This window comes from Onychomys torridus, chromosome 18 (assembly GCF_903995425.1).
Source record: "Onychomys torridus chromosome 18, mOncTor1.1, whole genome shotgun sequence".
Lineage (NCBI taxonomy): Eukaryota > Metazoa > Chordata > Mammalia > Rodentia > Cricetidae > Onychomys > Onychomys torridus.
This window is the reverse complement of record NC_050460.1, coordinates 28942649-28964775: the sequence shown is the minus strand read 5'-3', so window position 1 is coordinate 28964775 and position 22127 is coordinate 28942649. Positions and strand designations below refer to the sequence as shown.

General features: G+C 44.0%; 1 protein-coding gene across 15 annotated transcripts in view; it reads right to left on the bottom strand.

The window, feature by feature from the left end:
* The window catches only part of Dst (dystonin), a 419328-nt gene that overhangs the window by 124779 nt on the left and 272422 nt on the right, over positions 1-22127 (bottom strand). For 10 of the 15 annotated variants that reach the window (XM_036168011.1, XM_036168013.1, XM_036168012.1 and 7 more), the window contains 7 exons: positions 21599-21682; positions 20837-20944; positions 19545-19643; positions 9800-9928; positions 7393-7481; positions 6447-6579; positions 8-5437 (listed from right to left, as the gene is read on the bottom strand). In XM_036168011.1, the coding sequence (XP_036023904.1) occupies positions 8-5437; positions 6447-6579; positions 7393-7481; positions 9800-9928; positions 19545-19643; positions 20837-20944; positions 21599-21682 (6072 nt within the window). The remainder of the gene's footprint in view (positions 1-7; positions 5438-6446; positions 6580-7392; positions 7482-9799; positions 9929-19544; positions 19644-20836; positions 20945-21598; positions 21683-22127) is intronic. The other 5 variants (XM_036168019.1, XM_036168020.1, XM_036168021.1 and 2 more) reach the window with 1 other exon arrangement.

Genomic DNA, 22127 nt, shown 5'->3' with positions numbered 1-22127 from the left:
AACTCACTTTTTCCATTGAGCTGTCATCAGAGGCCATTTCTTTTGATGCAGAAACACGTTCTGAATGGCCTGGAGGCTCACTGCATAGCTCTTCAAGCTTCTCATCTCTTGCCAATGCTGCTGTGTGCACAGTAGAGTTCTCTGCCCCTGTTTCTCCTACAGTTTGTGGGTTCGGAGAACGGTGATTTCCTTCTTTGTCTGTAAGACCACTACAGATGTATGGCTCTTCTTCCACCATCTCAGGAGCAGCGCGAGGTTTGTGATTCGAGGCCTCAGCCTGTTCTCTTTCAGCGGAATAGCCATCCCAAAGCAGCTCGTACAGAGCTTTTTTAAGCTGCGGTGGAAGTAACTCAGAGGCAGTACCTCTTTTCTCTGGACCCCCCTCCCTTTGAGCTAACCCTTTCATCAACTCAGATGTGCCTGAGGTTTCTTGGGTCTGCTGTTTTTGCTTCAGAATATCAAGAAGGTCCAACTGAAGACTTGCCATGCAGAGAGGATCCCCTCCACGCTCTGCCTTCGGTTCTGATGAGTTATTCGTGGTGGGGACGCCAGGACTGGGCACACTAGATACTTCATCTGGCAACTGAGGCAAGACAACTGTTTCAGCGAAGCTCTGAATTGAAATTCTGGTGCCTATGCAAGCTGAAGGGTCTGTCCCTTCTTGGAGGTTCGTATGACCTTCTTCTAAGATGCTTTTCAAGATGGCCTCCCCGCCATCCCCAAATGCCAGAGACAACTCGGGAACACGAACCTCTCTCTCTTGGAGTCTTGGAGCTGAGGCTAGATCTCTGTGTGGCTGTTTCTCAATGCTTTCTTTCTCCATGGTGCTTTCGTACGGTGAGCAGCCCCCATCTAAAGTGTTACTGGGGGCATTTTTCGCTCCATTCAGATGGAGCTTAGACTGCTCAGAACTGGCATTCTCTCCACAGTCCTCCACACTTTTAAGAGGTAGGGGTGACAGTGTGGCGTCACTATTTTCTGGAGTGAACTGAAGGATTCCTGTTTTTCCTTCTGAGATACTTTCTTTGGTACAGGTATCACTTTGCTGGATCTTTGCACCTGGAGGCCAGTCTTCTTGGGGAATGATTGACATTTCCTCTGCATTATTTACTGTCCATAAATCATCCTTTATGGGAGGAGAAACTATTGAAACAGAGCTTGGGATGTTGTTTGGTTCTGGTGTATCCACTTTTATATGTTTATCAGAGTTTTCTAAGGAAGTAAACGAATCACTCTCTGTCTCCAGTCCTTCTGTGAAGGAATCTTCTTCCACATGGCTCTTTACCTCAGGGGATGTGACATCTGAAGTAAAATAAGCATGAGTCACTTCAGAAGATGAGGTGTCAAATATTTCTGCAAGAGTCTCAAACGGAACAGGGCTTCCACTGACATTTTTGAGTTCACCTCCAAGAGTCACAGTCTCTGCTTTCAGGCTCCCTCTGTGACTGAGTTCCTCGGTGTCCGTCAGTGGATGAGGAGACTGACTCTTAACCATACCGAGGGTCTCCGGTGCACTTTCATTTGGAAAGGGGTTGAGATATCTTTCTTCTTCTCCTGAGCCTTCTATCGACCCTTCCTCTTTATCCGAACCTATTTCCCGAATGGATGTCTCATCCACCAGCTGCTCGTTTTTGCCATCTCTGCCTTTAACCAGACCTCTTCCACTTCCCTGCTGATCCTTGTCACTTACGGTGGATGACAACTGGCTTTCCTCAGAAGGTCCTCCTATTAACTCGGTCTCAGAACCAATGATTTCCTCCAAAGATGCACTGCTTTTGGGTGATACATTCTCAAGATGCTCGTCGTCAGTCTTTAGAATATTTGTAGATTCCGGCCCTTGAACCAACTTGACTTTTGTGCTCATTACATCCCTTTCTAATTCAGAAATCAAACCAGTATCATTAGATAAAATGCGTTCGAAGCCAAAGGCTTTTTCCGAGGCGCTGTCTTTAGCCTCAGGCAGCGACACGTGTTGAGTTGCCACGTGACCAGCCGGGCTGACTTTGCCCTCGTCATCAGCTTCAGTCCTAAGTTCTGGACAGCGGCTTCTTTCAGCGCCTTGACTTTGCTTACCAGTTGATTCTGGCCGCAAAGCCCTTGCACGGTGCTGATTTTCTAAAGGGCTGTCACGGTGCATTTCATCCAGGAGAAGCTTGGGACTGATACTTCGGGTTTCACCCCCATGTTCCTTTCCAGGGGTGGCAGAACACAACTGGGTATCTTCAACTTGGTACATGGGCTCTCCGTCCTGATCCTCCACTCCCTGTCCCCCTCCTCCTCCCTCACCACTGTCTGCACTGCTGTAGTCACCACTGGGAGTGTCACCATCATCATCATCCTCATCCGTGTCACTGTCGTCACATACAGAATGCCTGGAACTTTCTCTACTTGGCGTGGAACCTACCCGGTCAGCATCAGACTGGCTTTCTTGGCTAGTGCCACGCTCCTCTCTTCCCCCTCTCCAGCCATCATCAGCTGTTACAGAAACTCCAGAGCACTCCTTCCTTCCTGTGATTTCACCGTCAGCCAGTGAGTCAGAATCATTCTTGTCAAGGGCACACGGGCTCTCCCTTTTAGATGTAGGTTCTATTAACTGTTCATTCACCTTGTCTGAGCCAACTGAATTTAACTGTTTCTGGTCAACTAAATGTAATTCAGCGTTCTCAGTACCTACAAGAAATTCCCGAGAACAGTGCGCTTTGCTCTTCACACTTAAGCTATCAACAATTCCTCCTTGGAGAAGCAAAGGACGTTTCTTCTCTTCTGAAACATCACACGAAGTATCCACAGGAGGAGGGGTCCCATCATTTTCCTCCTGCAACATGTCATAGTCCTCAGGCTGCAAGCCATCACGGTCATCACCTTGAAGAACTAGAGAATCGTGGTCATCGTCTTCAAACAAGGGGGTATCATAAAAATAATCATCACTCTCCGTGTCTGTCCCTGAGTCACTCTGGTGATCAGCCAGCAGCGATGTCTCATAGTCGCCAGCGTCAATGGCTCCTTTATGTGACACTGTGCCACAAACAGACGTGTCGGTATTGTGTGAACCCTCCCCAGGGATCACGGTACAGGAGTATTTGTCCACCTCAGACCCACTTTTCTCATTTTCATCTGTTTGCTGAGTATTTTCACTCTCACCTGAAACACTGGACGTGTACTCATCACTGTGATACTGTACTTGAGGATCGCCACACCCAGTATCTAAAGATTTCTGTCCACAGTGCTCCCCCTGGAAGCTGATGTTAATAGCTGCAATTCCCAGAAATTGGTCTTGGAATTTTCCTCTTGTACTTTCATCAGCTGACACACTTTGGTCACTGAATGACAATGGAGGAGCTTCACACAGATATGCCATGTTCTGTGGGGTTTGTGTATCACTCAAACTGCCCTGACTGTGCCTCAACTCATCATGACTTAACAGGGCACTCAGCTGGGGGGAGTAGTCAAAGGCAGATGGGTCCTTTTGCATACTCTCTTCATTCTCTCGTCCATTCCAATGACAAAGTCCACCAGTTTTTGATGTCAAAAAAGGACCTGCCAAATCTTGAGTGCTTTTAGAATGATTACATTCACGTGGCTGTGCCTTTGTTTCAAGCTCACTTTGATCTTCACTGTCTTTCAATGTGTCATCAGAGTCATATCTGAGCATGCTCTCCTCTGCATATTCAGGCTGTGTTGAATATGATGTAGGTTTGGGGACACACACGCTAGATGGACTGCTGGCTTTATGAACAATTGCTGTTGTATTTGTTATGTTTTCTGGCCAATACAATTCACTACTGTTGTCATTGTTTTCCATTCTACAAAACTCTTTATTTATGGCACACTCTCTGTTTTCAAGAGCCTCTTTATGTTCCGGTTGTCTGTAAGGACATTTATCAGAACCAGCTGCCGACGTTGAACACTCATCCTTTTCTTTCCTTGAGGCATAATTAGGAAAGGCATCAGGGATGCTTAAGACAGAGAGACTTTCTTTAACGGCTGTGTCGGCTCCAAGTTCTGCACCACAGCTTTCCAGCAGCATGCTCACAGCCTCGTCCAAGTCTCCATCATAGAGCAAAAGCCTCTGCCCCGTGTTTGCATCCATGTAGCTGTTTACCATTAAATAAGATAGGAATAACTTTTTAGTTTGTTCTGAGCTCTGGGTTGCAACTGACTCTTCACCATCAGAACCATCCTCTTCTTGCCTGTAGTCATGAACTGTAGATGGTTGGAATTTACAAAAAGAGAGCCATCTTTTGGCATTTTTACAAGCTTCTAAATCTCCCAAATCTGGCATTTTGTCTGGCAGGGTTGTATTTTTTAAAATGGATGCTGTGTTATGGTCTATAATTCCCAACTGCTTAGCAACATCCAAATCAATGACCTGAGAACTTTCCGGGATATAGAGAGCCGCGATTTTCTGTCTCCCATTCAGAATTTTGCAGGCTAATTCATTTGTAATCAACTCTTGCTGTAAGGAAGAAGATGTGGGAAATATTTCACCGGAGTGGGGCCAAATGAGTCCAACATAGCCCCGCTGAGCCTCCAGAACGAGAAGTGCACTGCTGGAAGTTATCAAGTCACACTGCACTGCTTCGTCTACCGTGAGGCGCTTAGCAGGGTTAGAGTGCAGGATCCCACCGGTCTGAAGCTGGTAGGTGAGGATACTGCTTGCAGTGTCCCTGTCAATCATCCCCTCTGCCACAGCTTCTTCCACAGTCATTCTCTGACCAGAGTTGCAATCGATCAGACCACCAGACAGAAGCTGTGCACCTAACAACCTAAACATGGTTTCACGGTCTAGGAGCCCTTCATGAGCGGCTCTTAGGACGCTGACGCTTCTTCCGCATTTCAGTGTTATTCTGCCCGCTTCCTGTGGTCTCACGGGTAAAAGCCAAATCCTGGGATTTTCCTGCAAAATGCTTCTTTGGACCATGTCAGTTAAAGAGACTTTCTCGTAAGTGCATGGGTCAATAAGATCTTTGCAAGTGTTTTGCCTTTCTAGGACTTTAGAAAACAATGCTGAGGAAATCAAATTCTGCTGGAAAGCCTTTTGTAAGGTCAAGTGTTCGCCTGTGGCTGGAGCCACCAGAGCACCTGCAGAAAGCAGTATCTCAAGAACGCGGATGGCCATGGATTCTGGTATCATGCCCTGAGCCAGACAATCCAGCACGGGAATCGTAGTTGGTGACGTAGTGGAAATAATCTGCTTTACTTCATCTAGCTCTTTCAGTTGGCACAGAATTTGTTCATCAATGAGGCCATGGCTTTCAGCATCTTTGAGGTCAAAACACTTTCTTGATTCTGGTGAAATCAAACCAGAAATCACTAGCTGTGCCTCAAGCAACCTGAGTCCTGTCTCATAGTCAAGAAGGCCTCTTAAAACCGCCTGGAAGACGGAAAGGACCTCTCCAGTTGACTGAATGATGGTGCCCGCAATCACTTTATCCAGCTGGAAGGAAAATGCAGAAAGCTCGGGTCAGTCTGGAACCCAAGGGCATTTCCTACCACTTAGGTGGTTTTGTTTTTAATAAACTTGATCATAAAAAAGTCCTCTACTTACCAAGGCAGCTTGTGAATGTTAGGCAGCTCAAATGCACAAGTGATCTATGTCAGTGATCTATTCAACAGCACAGGATGTGATAAAGCTTTGAAAACAACATGCATCTGTGAATTGAAAACTTAATATCTGTGCATACTAACGAGGTTAGTGAGGACACGGAGTAGGTGTTGACAGTGAGGAAACAGAACACTTATCTAGAAGGCAAAGCATGCTTTCTGCATCCGAGTGAGATTAGAGTCTAGTGACATGAAAGACTCCATGCTACCGATGTTTACAGCATACAGGCTTTTCCAAGGATAGTAAAAAAAATAAGGAGCCAGGAAACTTGTTACATACCCCCAAAACATGACAAATTATGTCAAAGTATTCCTAGGAGTTATGGAATTAAAAATAACAAACACTTTTAAAATATCGGGCATTGTGTTGAGCACATTACTATGAGCCAGACAATTTTTAAGTGAGTTCTGTTATTATTTTTTTAAAGATGTGAGTATTCTCACTTTAAGATGTAGCCTCCCATCACTCAAATAATTTTCATGGGTACCTCTGACAATCAAAAAACTCCACAGCATATCAACTGAAGAGATGACCCACGCAAGGCTCTTTTCTAACCATATTTTATAATAAAATACCTAACTTAACAGTAAAAGAATGGCTTTGAAAAAGAGGAGTTAGAAAATGAACGAGTCCTCTTACACCATGCAAGGCAGAGATTAAGAAGGCACAGAATGATGACCAGCACATGTGAGACTGTACTTTATAAACACACAAGCCTCCAAACTCTCCAACTCTCTCCACGTATTTCCCACGGATAAACCTTGAGGTACATTACCATATATTTTCAGTCATGCACAGACCAGACTCTTGAACGGACCTCACATCTAGTGAACAACGTTACCTTCTCCTCTGCCTTCGTATCTCCGGAGGGTTGCGGTTCTTGCTGTTTCAGGGATTCACTGAATAATAAATTATAACCTTCTTGAAGAGCTTTCACTTGTCTCTCCAATTCATTCCTTTCTTCATCTGTCAGTCTACAACAGGAATAAAGTATCAAGAGGTAGTGTTAGCCTTCACGTGCAAAGGTTTGTAAACTGCCTCCATGTCCCTGCGTCACAGTCTTCGGATACAGCGTGACTACTTCTCAGGTCTTGAAATGATTATGTATTAAAGTCAGGGGCCTATATAAAATATCCAAGATTCTTTCCTTTGTCTAAGAAAGACACTAAAGAGTTAAACTAGTAAGCCAGTGCCCTCCCAGAGAAAAACAACAACAACAACAACAACAACAAGACCAGAATAACTGCTCTAAGTTGGTCAGAGAAAGATTCTTCAAGGAATAACAGAAAATCATTTCAGGGTAACCATGAAGAGGACACGCCAACAGGATTTAAGATGATGCCTTCTTTGTTTGAATCACTGGTTGAAATAAAGTAACTCATGAAAAACAGGACTAGAAAACAGAGAGATACACCCACTACGTATGCATGTGAACATGTACACATTCGCGTGCGCGCGCACGCGCACACACACACACACACACCACATTTAAGAAGTTCCCCACAAGAATTAAAGCCTGACTTAGAGCCTGCCCTGCCACTCACTGGCTCCTCATCTTCAACCTGTCTGAGGCAGTTTACGTATCAGTATCGATGAGGATGAGTACACTGTAGAATGGTGAAGACCAGGAGTGACAGGTGGCTAAGTTCACGGTCTATTACGTAAAGTATGGTTTGTTGGTGTTCCACTGTTAGGATGTCAGGTAAGGCATGCTGCCTTTTGTCTGCTGGATGGTTTTCAGGACGTGACCCTACACCGAATGAAAGGGCCAGTGAAAGCCAACATACTTGTCTCCATGTTTAGCCAAAAAAAGCTGTGTGGCTTGAAGCGCTTCAGAGAATTGCTCCTTTTTGATTGATATTTCTTTACTGGAAATCTGTAAGGTAAGAAGGCACATTCAAACTCTCCCCCAACAAAATGAGTATTAAATAATAATTAAAAATATATGATTTTAATCAAGACAAAAGTGACAGTTGTATTTTCCAGTGACACACACAGCCTACCAGCTGTGAGCAGTGTACAGGCCTGCCTAAGAGGTCAGCTCTCCCCAGCAGACACAAGAAGTGCAGAGACCTCTAGGTGTCACGGTGCTATCATCTTAATGCAACACCACACAGTCCCTGCATCTGTCCTGGCCCAACCAGGAATGTACCAAAGGCCAGAGACCGGTGCTGGCTCACTAACATCCTTGTATATCATCATTCTCAAAAGGACACTGAGACTGTGGGACACTACTTCCGAAGAGGATCTTCCTTCCAGAAGCTCCTTTTTATTATGGTGAAAGTAGGCCTGTAGATCAAGAGATAACTGCCCCAGGCTAGCACCCTCCATCCCAAGTCATCTGGGCAACCAGAGAGGAAACCCCATTGATGGAGGGAAAAGGAGTTCCCCCAAGACTTTTCCTTAACCCCTTTCATTTGATCAAAGCTTCCATTGTTGTAAGTGGACAGGAATGGGAAATACCGGGCCAATGAAAAGATGCCAAGTATACTCCTTAGTCCACTGACATCTATTCTGCATGGCTGCAGGGAATCATGAAGGTAAGTGGAATCTTTGAGCACTCCCTCGTTATGTCTATCAAACCACTTTCTCCTTTCAAAGAGGAAGAGCAAGTGTTCTGGTAGAATTCCAGGCTAAGGCCACAATCTTACTTAAAAGTGTCTGTGAGGGGCTGGGGATTTAGCTCAGTGGTAGAGCGCTTGCCTAGCAAGCGCAAGGCCCTGGGTTCGGTCCTCAGCTCCGACAAAAATAAAAGGGTCTGTGTATACTACATCTAAATCTTGTGTTAACTATAATGTGTTTATAAGTCATGCTTCTGAAGAAACACATTCTCTCAAGACATCTTTGCTAAGACTTATGTGCCTCTTTTAATGCCTTCCTATTTGATAGTAAGGAAAAGCTTAAGAATATTTTAAATCAAACATTTTAGGTAAATTACATGGAAGGGTTTTGGCTTAAAACACACCAAATGTACATGCTTTCAGGATTCTCAGTTCTTCCATTTGAATGACACATACCGTGAAAGACTATGAGCTAACCGACTCCATTTTTAAAGAATAATATTTTAAGTATAAACTTTCTCAAGAGAAACCCCAAATCAGATCTATTTGGCCTTATATCAAAAGCAAGATTAGATAAGAGTTGATACCTTTCCTGACCACCCCCCCAGCCTCTCCACCCCCGTGTCAGGGTCAAGCGAGTTTAAGTACTAGGGCAGAGCTGGCAGAGACACTAACACTGAGACTGAGTGACAGCTCTGGAAACTACAATGTTAGGCAAGGGTAGGGGCTGGCCTCCTGTGGGAAAAGTGTTCCTATGCAAAAGCTTCTCTTGGTGTCAATGTCCAGGCATGATGGCACATGCCTTTAATCCCAGCAATCAGGAGGCAGAGCCATGTGAATCTCTGTGAGTTTGAGGCCAGCCTGGTCTACAGAGCAAGATCCAGGACAGGCACCAAAACTACATGGAGAAACCCTGTCTAAAAAAAAAAAAAAAAAAAAAAAAAAGAAAGAAAGAAAAGAGAACTGAGGAGTTCTAGGCCAGCCTGTGCTGCATAGCAAGGGTGAGACTAGCCTCGACCTTGTCTCCCCAAAACAAGACCAATCCAACAAGATACAAACTAGAAGGAATTCCCACCACCAATGACAGCACTAATAGAATTTATGGTTTAATGTCAATGTCCTGAGCTTCAAGTGGTACACTGTGGGGCAAAAACACCTCCCTTACGCAGTCTCCCAACTAACACTAAGTAAGTATTTGCTTGTGAAACAGAAAAGATTCCTGAAAGAACTACTAAACACTCAACAGTGTTCACATCCTAGATGGTATTCTCCATGTCTTTCTGATATGGGTGGCATGGAGGACTGGTGACTTCACTGACCAACTATCCTAGTCATGCTATTGGGGGAGTGGATGTACATAAGATGTAATGGGGGAATGGATCTAAGGAAGTCCTATAACCTATTGGCTTGCTGATAGTGGGGCCAATGCAAAGGGTTCTGGTTTTGGAATAGGATACCCTTTTCCAGCACATTCTAACTATGACTCTTTGGGCAAACTGACTAACGACCCAGCCTCTTGGGTCTTCATTGTAAAAGCCTGTAACCCAGGGGGAAATTAATGTACAGATTTGTGCTTTGTATACTGTATGATTCAGTGAATTCTACCCAACAGCATTAGGACCTCTATGAATACCTGCTGCTTAGAGAAGAGAGGCTTCCCAGCGTTCTCCCCATCTCTCATGGTCTTGCTGATATTTGATACCCATTTCTGCAATTCTTTAGCTTTTTCAACATGTTGTTTCTTCTCTTCTTCCAAAGACTTCTGACGGATACAAGTGGTTAAAAAAGAGAAGGGACACTCCAGTAAATGACTGATGACCGAGCTTCTCAACTCATCTACCCTTTCTGCTGAAAATCAGAATGCCAAAAATGCTTTGCCATCGTGCATACGGGGTTACAGAGACCTTTTATTCATTCACCTAGCCATGTCCACTATGTCACAGCACAGATGTCTAGGGTAGCTGGGGACACTTTGACAATCTTTATTCACTGCTCTGACCACCCAGCTGCTTCATGAGCAGGACAAATAAGCAAACTCAACTTTATTCATGAGACTGAGAGATCTGGGAACTGCTGCCTTTACATTAGCATTACAATCATGAACGCCTGGACAGAAAGCTCTCAGACAACAGGAAGCAAAAGGAGAGAGAAGCAGACACATAGATGACCCCCCTCCTCCGACACAACACGCAACGGGCTTGTTAGATTTTAATTCCAAAGTCTCAACTGAAACGAGATTACAGCGGACACTTCAATATGTAAAAGAACATCACAGCCTACAGGAAGCAAATCTCCAGCCTCCTGGGTCTGGAGCACATCTGCCTATTCTCTTCAATCCCACGGTGCTCTGTGAGGTACTCTTCCAAGATGCATATTGTTCCACGTCCTTAACATGATGAATCTATCTATTCAGTGAAAGAACTCTGAAGAAGGACTGAAGAAATGAGTCTGCAAATGTGTGGATGGTCACCATGCTTACACCATTTCCTAGATGAAACCCATTTATTTAAGTGAGATATGATTTCTTTTTTAAATGTAACTATTTTAGGGGCAGCCAATCTCTTGTTATTGTCAATTCAAGAATGACCGTGTTTTCTGAGCAGGGAGCTATTTCTAGCCTACAAGAAAACATCAGTGCTTCAAGTTAGGGACACAGTTCCTAGACTGCACATTTAGCAGGCGCCATCTGCTCTGAACAGATGGCAGGAAGCAGCCGGCACTGCCTTTGCATGGAGCTACTTCAACGCCCTACTGGGAAGAATAGTAGAGGCTAGAAATCCCTGTCATCAAGGGCTCAGAAACTTCTAACAGCTTAAGTCCTGTGTGGAAATCAAAATCAGCTTTCTCTAAGGCTTCTTTATATGTCAATTTTCTTTTAGTCTGGGGACATATTATATTCCTGATGTACGATTTTTGATCCTTGAGTCTGGTAGCGATGAGGACATCAATGATCCCTACCTGCAGAGCCTCTTCTATGGACAGCCTCGAGTGAACCTGTGGCTCTATCAGGCCCCCTGTCAAGTACTGGAATTCCAGACATCGGATTCCCATCTCTTTACTTATGATATTTGCATTGACAGCTTCCACCACGGACATTGTTTTATTAGTGACAGGATGGCCGATGCCCGTGATTACTAATTCACACTGGCGCAGCTGCTGGGCAAAGCCCTCATCAACTAGGCCTCTATGCAATGCCTCCGCTACCCTATATTTCTTGCCAGTTAGAGGATCAATTATCCCCCCTGTACTGACTTGGGCTTCAAGGCATCTGAGGGCAGTAATCCTATCAACCAAATTTCTCCGGGAGGCTTTCAGTAAGGAGATCCGTTCCCCACTAGCAGTCAGCCAGTAGCCTGCAATGGGGCTATGCACATCCTTCTTAGGAACTATCTTGCTCAGCAGAAAGTCAGCCAGTTCTGTTAGTGTGGTAAGGCCTTCCTGATACTTTTTGACCAAGGCCTTGTCTAGTGTTCCCTGCTCTACAGCCTCACTAATATTGAACTGCAAACCAGTTTTAATATCAGTCAGCATGTGAGAAGGATGTCCATAGGAGTCAAAAAATGTGGCTTCCTTCCACTGGTACTGCTGCCCTGAAAGTTCAAGATAAATACTTTTGTCAATCAGGTTTCTCTGGAAAGCCTCATACGCAGTCAGCTCTGCTCCTGTTTTCGTATCTACCACAGAAATTTTATGAGTTTTCTCTATGTTGAGATTGGATATGTCCCTTTCCCCAAATGGCAAGAGAAAGCACTGGCAATCTACATCAAACACGCACATCTGCAGCAACTCCGCATAATACAGAGCCTGCTTGTTGTTGGGGTTAGGAAAGACTCTGGTGTTGCTGGACGGCTCGTGCAGAAACTGTAAGATGGCATTGTTCAGCAAGCCCTGCTGCACAGCAGTTTCTGGAGGGACACGGATGCCTCGCACAGGGTCAATGACGCCCCCGCTGGCAATCTGCGCTTCCAAGATATGTTTCCCTTTCTTCCTATCAAGCATTCTATTTTCCATCGCCTGGAACACTGACAGAGTCTTAGAAGAATGTGAATATCCCAAAACTGCCTTCTCTGCCTCCAGAAGCCTAGTCCTGAATTCAGGATCAACAATGCCTTGACGAACTGCATCTTCAACACAGTAAGTCTGACCAGAAATGGGGTCGATTATAAAACCCGTTGCAGCCTGAGCTTCTAAAAAGGCTAGAGACATCATTTTGTCTATTATGATTTTCTGGGCTGCGGAAGCAAATGACATTTTTTCTTTGGAAGACTCTAGATAAAGTCCTGCAATGGAGGTGGCTTTGGTCAAAAACTTGTTAAGACTTTTCTGAACTTCTTCAACGGTCTTCAGACCGAGTCGCAGCTGCTCAACTGTTCTCAGGTCCAGAAGCTTCGCTTCAGCCAGCTGCCTGCCAGACACAGTGTGCCTGAGCCCTTGGAACTGAAACTCTTCCTCCCTAACAGAACATGTTTGGTTAAGGTCAAAGCTCTCCGAAGTCTCTGGCTCTACGCTTTTCTTAAGGAAATCTCCCTTGAGTCCACCAGAAGTTCTGGGCCCTTCCAGCATCCATCCACCAGCACTGGAACCCAGCTTCTTCTCCTGTGTTAAGGTGGTGACTTCTGTATGCATACCACATTGTTTGTTCTTAGCTATCTGCAACAGGAATGTTTAAGATGTTAAAAGTTGCCTAAAGAACATGATGATATTTTATCAAATATTCTCAGCCAAACACAATCCCTTGAATTACAAGTGAGTGAAGACTGGCAAAGCAAGGGAAGGGGACAATATTTTGAGAGACTCAAGTTTTAGTAATTAAATACAGTAAGGTGGTGAATAAAATGAAACCCGGCCACAGAATATGCTACAAGTTGCAGGTACTATTTGGTTCTTCTAGCTTTCCCCACCTCCTGCAGTGCTAAGACTAACCCAGGGCCTTGCACATGCTAGGGGAATTCTTCTACCACTGAACAGCCATTCTCTACAATTTTAAAAATATAATCACCATTAAGGTATATACTCCTTTAGATATATCAATTTACTCACCACATTGATGGACAATCTCTAGCATTCATAAATCAGTGGCCATTTATAGTAAAATACAGCCAAACTGATGGAAAATTAGAGTATTAGTTTCCTCTCAGGACGACTATACCCAGCTTAGCCTTCAAAACTGCTAAAAATGTAATCTTGGAGAAAAAAAGAACTAACAGAGGCCTGGCCTGATATAGCTAAGAAGGTCTCAGAACAAGGTATACCTCCAAGGGTGTCAAAAGCTTCACCAGCTCCACTTCGAGCTTGTCATCCTGATACCTGACAGGCAGTCTGGAAGTCCGCAAGGCTTGGTCTCTCATCTTCTCTGGCTCAGCCCGTCTTGGAATTGGGATTTTCTCATCAAACGTTATCTGCAGTTCAGTGCTTGTCTGAGAAAAGTACTCCGAGTAGCATGGTTGGCTGCTCTCCGTGTCCAACAACGCCCCTGGCTGTCGGAACGTAACCTCCTTTGGGATTTGTTCAGCAACCCTAGGCCGCCATTTTTCCTCTACCTGAGGTTGTGGTTCCTGAGTCCATCTCGACAGCGGACACCTGGCCTGTAGGTTCAGGTGTCCAGAGTTCCCAGAGGCAGTCTCTGTGGGGTGGTGGCACTCTCTCCCTGCCGTATCAAAACCTGATATGGAGGTATGATCTCTGGCTGTGTTTTTCTCTTGAATTTCACACTGGAGCAAAGCTAACTGATGCTCGTGCTCCTTTATCTGCTGATCCATTTTCTGCTTGAGGTTTTCGACCTCCCGTCTCTGGGCTATCAGCTCCTCCTCAAGCTTCCGACATTTCTGATAATGGTTGGCCTCCACGTGCTGCCCCTGTTGCATCTTCTCGCGGTAGCACTGAAGCTGCCGCTCCAGCTCCCTGATGTTTGTCTCCCACAGCTTCGCGTTCTCCTGCGCACGGCAGTTCTCTCTCTGCAGAGACACGAAGTCATGCTTAATGCCGGAAATGTCATTTTCAGTGATGACCTTGGACTCCATTAACTTTTCCATCTTCTTCCGAAACTCGTCTGCTGAGCGCTTGAACTTATCTGATTCCTCCTGGAGCAGGACCATCTTCCTGTGGGTCATCTGCTCTTCGATGGTCTTCAAGTGCAGCTCATCCTGCACCCTCTTCAGCCTGTCGTTCAGCTCTTGCACCTGAGCCCGCTGCAGCTGGGCTTTCTGCTCTTCCCGTCGCTTCTCCTCTTTGGAAGCGCTCAGCTCAGCACTCAGGCTCCTCACCTCCTTCTCCGTATTCTGGATGATGATGTTCTGTTGGTCACATTTCTGCTTGAATTCGCTCACTAAATTTTGGCTCTGGGCTAGATCATCCTCTAGGCTTTTAATCTTCCGGTGGAAGTCCTGCTCTGTTTTGGTCTGTTTATGCAAGTGTTCATTGGTGTTCCGTAACTGATCTTTAAAACCATCTGCCTGAACCTGCAGCACTTCGCATCTTTGCTGGATAGCCTGTTTCTCTTGGACGATGTTCTTGGACTCGGCCTGAATTCTCTGCATCATTAGTTTGGTTTCATTATTCTGCCTAGTGAGCTCGTCCACCCTCTGCTTGAGCATTTCTGCACACTCATTGCTTTTCTCCAGTTCTTCATTGAGCTTTCGGATTTTATCATCATTTTCTTTCTCCGCTTGAATATTCTGAAGCAACTGTGCATGGCTCTTCTCAAACTCTTCTTTCAGATGATCCGATTTTCTCTGACACTGTTGTCTCCTTTCCTCCGAGAGTTCCTTCTCATTCTGTGAAGAATGGACTTGGGAGTTTAAGTGTTGAATGTTCCTCTCAGCTAGAGCATGTGCCCTGGTGATCCTGTCGACTTCTCTCTGGAGTTTCCCTTTCTCATGATGGAGCGATTCCAATTCTAACTGGTAGTTATGCTTTATTTTCTTGAGGTCGTTAGCTTCCTGCCTGACCTCTTCAGCCTTGTCTGTCGTTTGGTTCAGCTGCCTGCCAAGTTCTCTGAGCTGTTGGGAGTAGCGTTCCTGGACCTGATCCTTCCTTTCCAGCTCCCCCTTGAGGCACTGGAGTGTGTTATTCGTCTCATCCAGCTTGTCTTTGAGCAGCCGGGCCTTTTCCTCGGAGGAAGCCTTTTCAAGCTGGACCGCACTGAGTTCGTACTTGAGCTCCCGCATCTCTTTCTCAGCCTTCCGGTTGGCCACAGTCAGCTCATCCACCTGCTGCTTAAGTTCCTCCTCCTTCTGTCTGTCCTGCTCCTTCTGGGGGCCCGCCACAGCCCTGCAGGCCGGCAGCCCATTTTCTCTACACGAATACTGAATTTCGGTTATTTTTCTTCTTGCTTCCAACTCAATCTTTTGCTTTTCCTTCAGCTGCTTCTCGGCCACCTGCTTCTGGAACGCCAGGTCCCTCTCCATCTGCTGCACCAGCTTCAAGAGTTCCTCCTCGTGGTCTCGCTTCCGTCGGAGTTCCTCCACTAACGCCTGTTTCTGCTGTTCCAGATCGCTGAGGCTCGAGTCCTTCCTCCTCAGGTGATCTTCGAGGGTTCTTCTCGTGAAGGTGTTTTCCTCCAGCTGACTCCGGAAGTTGCGGAGGTTCTCCTCGGCCGCAGCTCGCTTGGCCTCGGCCTCGGAGGTGAGCTGCCTCACCCGCTCCAGCTCCCGCTCGGCAGCTTCCTTCTCCCTCACAATGGTCTCCAGCTCCCGGCGGTACTGCTTGGCCTCGCTCTCTGCCCTGAGCTTCTGCAGAGCGATGTCCTCCACGTTCCTCTGCTGCTTTCTCAGTTCATTTTCTGCAACCTCTTTAACTTTTGGAAGCTCTTCCTCTACCCGAGATTTTTGCTTCTTTAGCTCGGCTACCATTGTTTCCAACTCACTGATCTTTCCTGTAAGTTTGCTATTTTCAACCATGGTTGCTTTCTGACGCTGCAGCAGATCTGAATACGCCCCGTGCTCAGAATTCTCCTTAGACCTTTTCATCTACAAGAAACATTTAAAGTATCAAAGCCGTTCTTTGAAAGAGATTCCGCAGCCTCTGAAGTAGTGCTCATGTACTCAGGAGACCCAGGGAACTCATGTGCAGAACAAGCAGTGGCCACCAGCACCAGCACCAGCTTCTTCAGAGCGGAAACCTCAGAAAGCCGGCAGGGAGGAGACAGATAACCTAAAGGGTGTGCTTCCCAAAGAATCCCTTTTGCCCCTCAGGAGTAATTTCATATAGAAATTAGCTGGTTTGCGGTTTCGAAGCAAGAAAAGACTACCGAACATGGAGCGGAGTCCTGAACTTTTACAGATGTAACAATTAAGCTTTGGCCATGATAACCACTCTGCTCTCCCAACTCAAGCACCACACAGGAACAAAGAACACAGATTCAGTTTGCAATAACAAGCCCAGTGGAAATTAAACATGGTACTCACAGAGCCATGTTTAAGATTAAAGAAACAGAATTTCAGAACAGAAAGCCCGATTCAGAAGTAATACTTTTAACAGGGGAAAGGAGAATTACATACATCTTGACATTTCCAAGTCACTGTTTCTGATGGCAAATGTGACAATGATAATGATGGGGATTGCTAATGTAAAGGCAGTTCCGGTCCCTGGCTTTAGAGACGGTGATATTGACGCACTCGCAGACTTCACTGCTCCTGGCATTGGCATGCCTCAGCTGAAATCCATTTTGTCGAGTACCTTCAGATACCCCAGTACAAATGTTTTGAAGGTATATCCGTCTTACCGAGTGAAAATAAGAAAACCTTTTAACAGCTGGGAGGCCTGAGGAACTAAATGTTGACTGAAACTCTACATGCTTGGACTGGCTTCCAAACATAGCCTAGTTCTCTTAGTTAACGTTGTGGTGGTAGCTCTGTATCCGCTCGGAGTAACTGCAGGAAGAATTCAGTAGGAATACAGAACCATTGTGTAGATCTGATCTGTTTTCATGGGGATATATGGGAGTTTCAAGAATTTAGTTCATAACAAGTCTTTTCCTCCCTCCACTTTCCTGATCTTTGATCATGCGGGGCTTAAAAAGCTCAGCTTCCTCCATTAACCCACCCATGGTTGTTAACACAACTCCACGGGTGAGGAAGCCTCATCACGACTGGTATGTTTCTTTGAATTATGTGTCAAAGTCGACCCTCTGTAGCACTGCATAGTTCTGCATGTTTAAACCATGAAGTTTTCTCAGGGCACAGACCTGCACCCCTGTGATCTCAGTACTCAGACAGAGGACATGGAGTTCCAGGCCATTCTGGGCTACCCAGAGAGCCACTGTCTCAAAAACAAAAAATGCACATTTTAATTTTTAATAATTCTTTCTAAGAACCAGTTTCTTACCAAATCTTACTTTGAAACATAGCTTAGCTTTGACCAAGGTATTTTGAGCCTTTTTCTCATGGTCAGATTCTGCTTACCTCAGCAAAAATAAAATTAAAAGTAAAATTCATTGATGAGTCTTCAATATCTTAATTAGAGTCATTTTGGTGGTTTATTAATAATTCGATGTTATCTGGTTGGCTAGGATTTTTTTCACACATGCTTAAAATTACTTTAAATAGTGTAGGTCAATTACTGATTTTTCGTCTTGTAGACAGCAAACTTACTCATGAAAACCACTCCTTCAAAGGGTCTCTTTATGCAGTGAGATCAGTTTCTAGAGTTGGGTCTTTGATCGGCTACAGAATTCCTTCACCGTATCAAATATAGAACTAAGTCAATGTTCTAGATTTCTTTAACATATTTGGTTACTTCTGAAATTTACACAGATCTTTGCTTATATGCTGATTATGAAAAATTCTGCTTTTAGGACAGCTTATTCTGTGGATCTTCAAGACTGTTTCAGAAGTCTATTCTCTGGTATCTAAAACTCTGTATCTTTTGAAGAACAGTTCATTAATATGTCCTTAAACAGAAGGGTATTAAATTTTATTATAAATTATAGTCTGTGTGTGTCTTCAAAACTATAATGTTTGCATTTTCAACTCATTATAACTCAGTGCTTCAGTAACAATTAGTATTGAAGTCTTTGAAAATCTTTCTTTCTGTTATCTTCCATCTTATTGCAGGAATTGAGCTGAGAGGCCCACATATGTACAATTAGATATATACTGTGAGAACAGAAAAGGACTTAAATGATTTTATGTTTAACAACTGCATGTAAGATTTAAAAGACATGTACACTATCTAAAATGGAATAACATCTCTCAAAACATAGTGAAAATAAGAAAGTTCTTTCACACATAAGTGCATTGTGTTTACTTAAAGGAGCTACAAGCACTATGGGCTCCTTGAAAGCATAAGGGGGGTGGTTATAAATCTTTACGTATATACACTAGTGGGTTAGTGCAGAAAACGGTTGACTCCCAACAGACTAAAATAGTTGATAAGAGAGTCACAATTCCAGAAGCTAAAAAGTAAGCACCATCTCCCAGGCACTGGTGACCTTCTGTTCTTTCAATACATAAGCAACACTCTATCAGGTAGTGACACCTGTACAATTTCAACAGTCCAATTACGATGGCCAGGCCCCAAATTTAACCATTTACCCATTTTGGCATTCTTTTAACTATTTTTGTCTGTTCTGGGATGAGGAAAAGAAAGGCCACCCAAAGAATCAAGCACAGAATAATCCCTTCAAGATCAGAATCAATGGGCTTTCAGGTTATATACTTTTACAGATAATTTCTTATTCTTCCTATTACTCAATGCAATTTAAAATTCCAGGATCAAAGCTGCAGGAGTCCTTCAAATCAGAACCATACTTACCCTTCTAACCACGAATAATTTTGGGGCAAAAACACAAAGGTTAAACTCCACCAATTCTTAAAAAGTCCATTCTTTTGTATAAGTGTCTACTACTATTTTTCTTTTTAATTAATTGCAATAATCTTAATTCTTAAAGATGCATATTAATTCAAATGCATAACACACACGTTCACATAGTGCCTCTCTACAGACTCCATATGAACAGCAGGTGCCATTGAAGGAAATAATTTCTCAGCCGTGAGGAAGATGAACAAAATTCTGCCCAAATGCCAAAATCTTCCAGTTGAAACAGAACCATTTATGACTCTAACTCTATCATGTTAGGGTTCTGAAGGAACTGCTTTTGAGGTTTTGGGGATCAAACCCAGAACTAGAGCATGGTTAAGCAAATACTCTAGTCCACCCAAAGTAAAAATTTAAAAATGCTTTTCTGTTTTGGAGAATCTAAAAAATAAGCAAACAAACAAATGTCCAAGGCTTTGCCTCTTTCCCAGGGTAAGCTTCTAGATTAACTACTGAGTACTAGCTATTCATTAGAATGAAGCCCATTTTTGCCCTCCCCACACACTACAGTTACTTCTCTACTCTAGTTCCTTTTTCCTAGGATGTCCACTGCTGATGGTTACCTCCTCCTCTTCCAGCCTTTTCAGTGAATCACCAGCAAATTTAATATACTGTGTCATGAGAGTGACCAGGGCAGTGTATCGAGTCCGCAGGTCCATGAACTGCAAGGCAGAAATGATAATACGAACGTTATTTCTGTTCCTAACGAGTTGAGTGAACTCTGAGTGATGCCCACATTACCAACGGGACTTTGGAGAACAAAGCACACACTTATCCAACAGTTAGTGGCATTTCAGGAGTAATGAATGAGCTTGCTACTCTCTTGTATACCACATTAAGCCATAACTTGTAAGTTTAATCATGAAGTACATTTTTTCTTCTGCATTAATAAATGATCTTTAGCTGGGCAGTGGCAGCATACACCTTTAATCCTGGCATTTAGGAGGTTGAGGCAGGCAGATTTCTCTGAGTTTGAAGCCAGTCTGGTCTATGGAATGAGTTCCAGGACAGACAGTGCTACACAGAGAAACCCCTTTCTCTACCCCAACCTCCCTGGCAAAAATTTAAACAAACAGACCAAAAAAAAAAATCTTTATTTTAAAAGGTTTTTGTTGTTGTTGCTTTTTTTTCCCCCAGATAGGGTTTCTCTGTGTAACAGCCTACAGAGATCCGCCTGCCTCTGCCTCCTGAGTGCTGGGGTTAAAGGCGTGCGCCACCGCCACCCCGCCCCGCCACCGCCACCGCCACCACCACCACCCTGCAGAAGAGTTTTTAAAGAGACTTAATAAAATGTAGTGTTACAGCACTTTCTTTTGTACAGTATCTGTTTACACTGTGTGAAGTTGTGTCATTGTGATAGGTTTCATAAAGAGCTGAATGGCCAATAGCTAGGCAGGAGAGACTGGGTGGGACTTCCTGGCAGAGAGAGGAACTCGGGATGAATCTAGGCACTGGAGAGACTCCAGTGAGACAATGAAGAAACTGGACATACGGTACAGAGAAGAGGTAACTGAGTCACATGGTAGACTGTACATTAATAGAAACAGGTTATTGTAAGTTGTAAGAGCTAGTTGGGAAAAAGCCTAAGCTAAAGCCAAGCTTTCATAATTAATAATAAGCCTCCATATCATTATTTGGGGGTTGGCGGTCCAAAAATTCTGACAAGAAAGTGCAACTACAACTTTCTGTAGGGGATGGTTAAAAAAAAATGTACAAAATTGTGATATACTAAAATCATTTAAAAATAATTAAGATGGCCAATTTTATATAAGGTATATTTTACTGTGATAAAAGTAAAACTGTTTTTAAAATGTGTCTCTCTTCTGCCCGACCTCTGCTCTTCTCTACTTGTTACCTCTTGAATAATGAGGTCTGCTGAGCTCTGTATCCGCCGGCGTTTCACTGGAGACTTCTGCTGTGAATCCACCATGGCCCTGTAGGTCATTGTTTGCAATTCATAGTCCTGCATCAAAGAGTCAATACGAGAAAATTAATTAAAGCAAAGCCTGAAGGCTTCATTCCACAGTGATTGACCCCAGAGAATTGGAATTAAGTTTAAATAAAGACATAAATGATGAAAACTAAATCTTTAAAATCTATTTGATCCTAGAGATACTTGTAAGGTGGCGACATCAACAGAGACATGTGCAATGGTCAGCAAAGACCCCCAACTGTCTTCAGAAGCCACAAAGGCATTTACTGCATAATACTCTTGGTAGAGGCAGCCTCCACTTCTTCCATATCGACAAGAGAGCTGTGGAGCTGGGAAGTTAAGACTGTCAATAATAGCCTCTAAAAATATGACAGCATCTCTTAAGTTAAATGTTCTCTCAATTTTAAAGGAAAAAAAATAATAAGCAAGTTTCAGAGCTATATGTCTAGTGTATGTGCACATTTTCATACACTCATGGAGATAGTGAAAATGAGTCAGTCAGGGCTGTCTCAGGTCTCATTTCATAAAGAATTATTAGCTAAGTATTAAAAGGCCTGAATGAGGTTTGAAAAAGATCTAAATGCTCTTTTATCTCAGTATGAATAATTTGAATTGCTTAAAAAATATGCGACAGCACCATATACCTAAGTACTAAATTTGCCTCAAGTAAGTGACTTTACTCACCTTTACCACAGCTGAGTACTGCTCGGAATATTTCTGACATTCATCCATTTTGCTCTGTTTCACCTCTATTTCGGACACCAGCATCTGTAAACACAGTTTGGAGGAAAAGAGATGGGAGTTCTCACCACTCCCCCTCACGCTCAGGAACTGGAAGACGTCCCTGTCACTCCACGCTGTATGTCTCAGTGCTTCAGGCCTTACATGTGTCTTGATGTATGGATAAATAACACACCGCCAGAATAAGACTCAAAGCAGTTAGCCTTGTGAGGCTTTCAAAGCAAAAATGAGAATCACACAGAGCAGATAAGATGTCCTTCATTACACCCACCCCAGATGAAAACAGGGTTAGATGTTACTGGCTCCTAATAATGGAACAAAATCCTTAAAACACTCAATTTCCCATCCGTTGTGACTGGGCTTCTGTCTACTACCTCTGGCCACGTTTATTAATTCAGCAAGCATTCAACTGTGACGCCAGAACAGTGCCAAGAAAACTAGACCCAGCCTATGAAACCAGGAAGATGAGGTA